The 5,385-nt window shown below is 41.0% G+C and overlaps 1 protein-coding gene across 1 annotated transcript; it reads right to left on the bottom strand.

Annotated features, from left to right (window-relative positions):
* Positions 1-234: 234 nt before the first annotated feature.
* On the bottom strand, positions 235-1,321 carry LOC103985939 (putative expansin-A30). The gene is made up of 3 exons (XM_009403793.3): positions 1,136-1,321; positions 734-1,049; positions 235-663 (listed from the first exon to the last, which is right to left on the bottom strand). Exons 1-3 carry the CDS (start codon positions 1,299-1,301, stop codon positions 351-353), a joined length of 795 nt encoding a protein of 264 aa, XP_009402068.1. The 5' UTR covers positions 1,302-1,321; the 3' UTR covers positions 235-350.
* Between the last annotated feature and the right edge of the window lie 4,064 nt (positions 1,322-5,385).

Genomic DNA, 5,385 nt, shown 5'->3' with positions numbered 1-5,385 from the left:
CGGTGAAGTCGTTTTGATCTCCTTCATTATACTTTCACCACCTGTTAATGATGACTATTCCAAATCCTTGATCTCTTCTTTTATCATAACCAAGTTTTTTTTGTTTTTACATGGCGAATATGTTCATGTTTGTTTCTTTTTCTTATGCTGCACAGAAGTGTTTGCTATATTATCTAGCGTGAGATTTCTAGTTTCTTCTTTACTTCAACATTGGCAACGTTGGGCTTTCCCCATCAAAGCTCCAGCAAAAAGAGTCATATGTAAGAGAAGGAAACATCAAGCGGCAACACAAGTAGTAGAAGGAACCATCACGACAGGCTTTACATTTTACAGGCACTTATGTGCTTCCCTCACGCGAAGTTAACGTCGGCCTCGTACGTCATTCCCAAGTACCAGGTGGAGGGAGCGACGTCGGTGGCGATGATGGTCTTCCTGGTAGTGTAGGAGGTGATCTTGAAGGAGAGCGACTGCCCCCCGAGCCTTGAGAAGGCCTGGAAGGAGGCTCCCCAGTTGCGGCTCATCCTCATCCAATCCGTGTTGCTCCCCTTCACCCACATGCTTCCCACGTCTCCTTCCCCTCCCACGTTCATCACGAAGGCCAGCAGCCAGTACTCGTTACCCTGGAGCAAGAACCGGATCCCTCCCTTCCTTACGCAGGGCACCCTGCAGCGATTCCCAAGCGACGTCAACACCGACGCCACCTGTGCTGGCGGAGATCCATCTACGTACGTACCTGCGGTACATGACGGGGACGATGCCGGCCCTCCAATATGCGATCTGCATGAACGCCGGCTTCGACAGGTCGAAGTGTCTCCTGGGGGGGTTGCACCACCCGCCGTTGTCGGAGGGCTGGGCCCAGTTAGGCGGGCAGAGGTTGGTGCCGGTCACCGTGATGATTGGGAAGCTCCCGTAGCAATGCGGCGACCCTCTGCACCGAATCTGGTAGCACGTCCCGCAGGCGAATCCGTCATTGAACAGCGTCGAGCTAAGCGCCGCCGTCGCGATCCCGTACCCGGAGCTGAAGAGGTTCCCGTACCCGCAAGCTCCACCTACGCGGAAGAAACCCCGGTGAGCAACGTGGAAAGAACAACGAAAGCCGAGGACCAGCCCGCGTGGTAGATCCGTAGCTACGTACCCATGGTCTCCGACGCCGACTCGTCGCCGTAGAATGTAGCGTGGGCGTATCTCCATGGACCCGGCTGAAACCTGAGACTTGGTATCGGCAAGGAAAGGGCCGACGACACCGTCGCAGTAGAAACGAGGAAGAAGACAAGGCTGCACGGCCACAGTAGGGAAGCCATCGTTCTCGTTGATTTTCTGCAGCAACCGGAAACAGTGGGACTGCATCTGCCACGGCATCTGCACATAAATAGTGTTTGAAATGCTAAATTTCGATAAAACTAACAAGTCAACGGTGGGACTTTCTACGGGATGTCATCGAGATCAATTAGATATACGGATTTCTACGGATTAAGATAGATTACAAGGACGGCGGCGACGTGCTTGCAGGTTCGGATCATGCGGCATAAGGTGGTCATGCGAGAATATTACTCCTCGACTTCTATGTTTCTGGTTTATACTGATGAAGGAGTTCATGTCCCATGGTTGCGGAGGACAAAGAAATCTCTGCCAAAAATATTTGTTCTACATTATAAAGGAATCCATAAATGAGAATATTATATAGGTATAGGTCAAAAAAATCATGTCAATAGTTTATTAATGTGACTTTAAATTTCATCGCAGTAGAGTACTTCGACTCTGCTTTCTTGTTCATGCAAGCCATGTTCTTGGGTTATAAGTGGACCATGGCAACTGCCTCCTGTTCTTCTGTAGAGGCGGCATTAGGTCTAAATAGTTGGGATCGACAACGGTTGCAGCACCGATTAGGCAGCTGCTACAGTAGTAAAAGTCAACTGTCTTTTACGATCTAACAACTCTGCTTTCAGAGGATTTATTTTCATTTTGATCGTCATTTAAATTAACCAGTACGGGGCATAGTAGCATCATATGCAGGTTTGGTTTATCACTCTTTGTTGCTCACTAGTCTGTCTAAGCTTTGGTTCACTGAGTTACTGTTTATCAATCAATTCGATCCAATCCGATTCTAATAACTACGAGTCGTTTTATTAAAGGAACACCAATTAGAAAATGAAATCATGACTAGCACAAAACGCTGGGCCAAATTCTATGGAAAATCATTAAAAAGTATATGAGAAATGAGCCAGCGTGAAAAGCCAAAAATTACGACTGGACACTAATTGGCTAACCAAGACTCTTGTGATCCTCGTCAATTTCGGTCCGGTATTATCACCAATTCAGGTTTAAGGCTCTTTCGATCCCAGATGAGCGTAACATGATATCACAGCAGCAGCACTCTGACAAGTCCTCTTACCCCTTTTCATCACCTATTGGCTAAAGGTTCTTTGACACAGCATGATATGAACATGAAATGACACACATACACTACTTGATCCATAGAAATGATAGACAAAAAGGATACTATTTATTCTCCATCGTCACTACTTGATCCGATTAGAAAATCATATATAAAGGTCTTAGGGTAATCTAGACACTTGCTTTAACTGAAGCTTCTACTACTAATTAAATGAATACTTTATTTCTCTTTAATCAGAAAACTAATCGAGGTTTATTTTATAGTCTTCAAACAATTTTTTAACTCACCGTCAAGTCAACCGGAATTGTTTATTTTCCCATGAATATTGTAAACCACCAGTTTACATTATTTTACTGGCTTGGGTGTCTTCGGCGGATTCATTTTCAGGTTTAATGGTCTTATATTGATGAGTAGCTTTTTCGCATTGAAGTAAACTACTAAGGAGGATCACAACTAAGTCGAAGGAAACCTTCATTTTATCTTGGTCATTCAAAAAATTCAATTAGCTATCATGACATTTTAGTGTTTCGGACAATTAGAGTATGCATTGTATCAGACCTAGTAAGTATAGCATACAGATCCTATTGTAGATGCATAGAGTATCATATTCATGTTTACCCTTCATTCAAGAGTTTTTAAAGGACATACTCCGAGAAAATGAAATTTCATGTCTCATCAGTATGAGACCTCTTTTGAAATTTTTTATAACAAACTTTTTGATAGTGGTATCTATGTACCTGGACTAAGACAAACCAAGCATTCTCTTGAATATAACTTTATAGATTTGAATTCCTAAAATATAGGATGCTTCTCCTAAATCTTTAATGGAGAAATGTTTAAATAGTCAAGTCAGCATTCATACATCATTCACAATTATTAGAATGTTATCCACATATAATACCAAGAAGGTGATAGTGTTCATCTTCGTTCTTAATGAAGTTATAAAATCTGATTACCTCATCAAATCATATGTTTCAACTTTGGGAAGCTTGTTCAACTTGCACATCTTATCTAGACTTTCCTTGGACACGAATCTCTTAGGCTATATCTATAGGGAAATGTAGGGGGGCAACATCACATATGCAACGGAAGAATATGAAAACAAAATCCTCAAATTTCTCATATGTGTGTTTGTCGTCGTGCAAATGCACAAAATCCGCAAAACAAAAATTTACATATATTAAATATTGTGTTATCTAGGGATTGTATATCCCTGAATCCCTGTAGATCTCTAGGAGAGGGTAATGAAGGTCATGCATCCTCTACTCTAGCAGTGATCCACATAATAGGGCTACGACGATGCTCCTCAAGTCTCCAAGCCTGCTATCTGAGGAGGAGAGCGGAAGAGAATAGGAGAGGCAACCCAAAAAGACTTTAGCATATAAACCATTGATTCTCTCATATTTATAGAGGTTCCCTATCAACATAATCATAATGGATCCTACCCTATTATGTATTGAATCTCCATCCAACTATCCAAGCCTCTTAGATTAGTGGATCTCTATCTACTAATCTCTCATTAGATCTTATTGGATCTCATCCATAGGATCCAATAATTCAGGGGCTTAATGGATATAAAATAAGATAGAGACTCTGACGGATATCTCATATCCAAACCTCTACTCATCACAACACTTAACATATGTGTGTGACCCTCTAGGCCCAATATCGAGCTGATCGTGAGTCATACCTATCAAAACTCCATCTAGCTTAATAAATAATTATCTCCATAATAATTAATTCGACTCATCGACTGCGGGCATACTAGGCCACTATGCTGCAATCCCAAAACGATATAGGGGAATCCAATCCATTAGACCTATCTGTCATCAGTTACCGTATACCTATAGTCCCTCATCTATCTAATATCTTAGAGACCGTATACCGGGTATGGTGTTATCAGACCTATATGGTTTATACTTGAGTCTCGTTCTAATTGGATTCTCCCGAAGAACTCTTTCTCTCTCAATCCAAATGACCCTAGCTAGAGATATGTCTGACCAAGAACACATAAGGCATTCCTCTCATAATATCGAGAGTGGATGATCCTCTACCAACACCCAATAGTCCTCGTAACGTTAGCTATCACTCCCGATGACTGGTTTTGCTAGATTTGGAACCTCCAGACCTATAAGTCCGGTATTAAAGAATAGAGTACTCATATAAGAAATCCTTAGTGTCTCAAGTCTAAATATCATATACACCACTGGAACTACGAAATCGCTGTTTGATAATAAGGCATCATCAATCATCCAGCATTTCGTAAGTGGATCAATCAATGAACTAATTCCCCAATAAACACTTATATTGTCTCCCTAGTGTCCCCACACGAGCAGCTATAAGATCAGTTGCATCCATCATATAGATGAGTATACAACACACTAGTTTATCCAATTATCTTGATATCTCTCTTGAATAACCGATGATCAAGATTATTTAGGATCTGTGTTTAAAGGTGAATCAGTCTCATTATCGTAATCTCATCACGATCCAATTCCCATTGCAAAAATCCATGGGCATCATAATATATTCAAGCAACAAACAATATAAAGTGATAAAATATCAAATAATAATAAAAAGAAAAAAGACTATGTGTCAAGCCACACATGTCATCACTCAAGTGATTAGCTTGCATGGCACCTATGACTAAAGATATCATATACACATTCTCCTCGAGGTTACCATTGAGGAATATGGTTTTCACATCTATTTACTAGATCTCATAGTCATAATGTGCTGCATAACTAATAAAATTCGGATGGATTTCAACATAGTTACGGGTGCAAAGGTTTCGTCATAATCAACACTTTACCATTGATAATACCCCTTAGCCACTAGTCTCGCCTAATAGATCTCCACATTTTTATCTACTCTGATCTTATTCTAGAAGATCCATTTGTAGTTGATGTGTATAATACCCTTAGGTGTATTAATAATATTCTAAACCTTGTTGGAATACATAGATTTCATCTCAGAATTTATGACTTCTT

Source organism: Musa acuminata, chromosome BXJ3-5 (genome assembly GCF_036884655.1).
Source record: "Musa acuminata AAA Group cultivar baxijiao chromosome BXJ3-5, Cavendish_Baxijiao_AAA, whole genome shotgun sequence".
NCBI classification, from domain to species: domain Eukaryota; kingdom Viridiplantae; phylum Streptophyta; class Magnoliopsida; order Zingiberales; family Musaceae; genus Musa; species Musa acuminata.
Note: the sequence above shows the minus strand (reverse complement) of the source record. Positions and strands in the feature narration are given on the sequence as shown.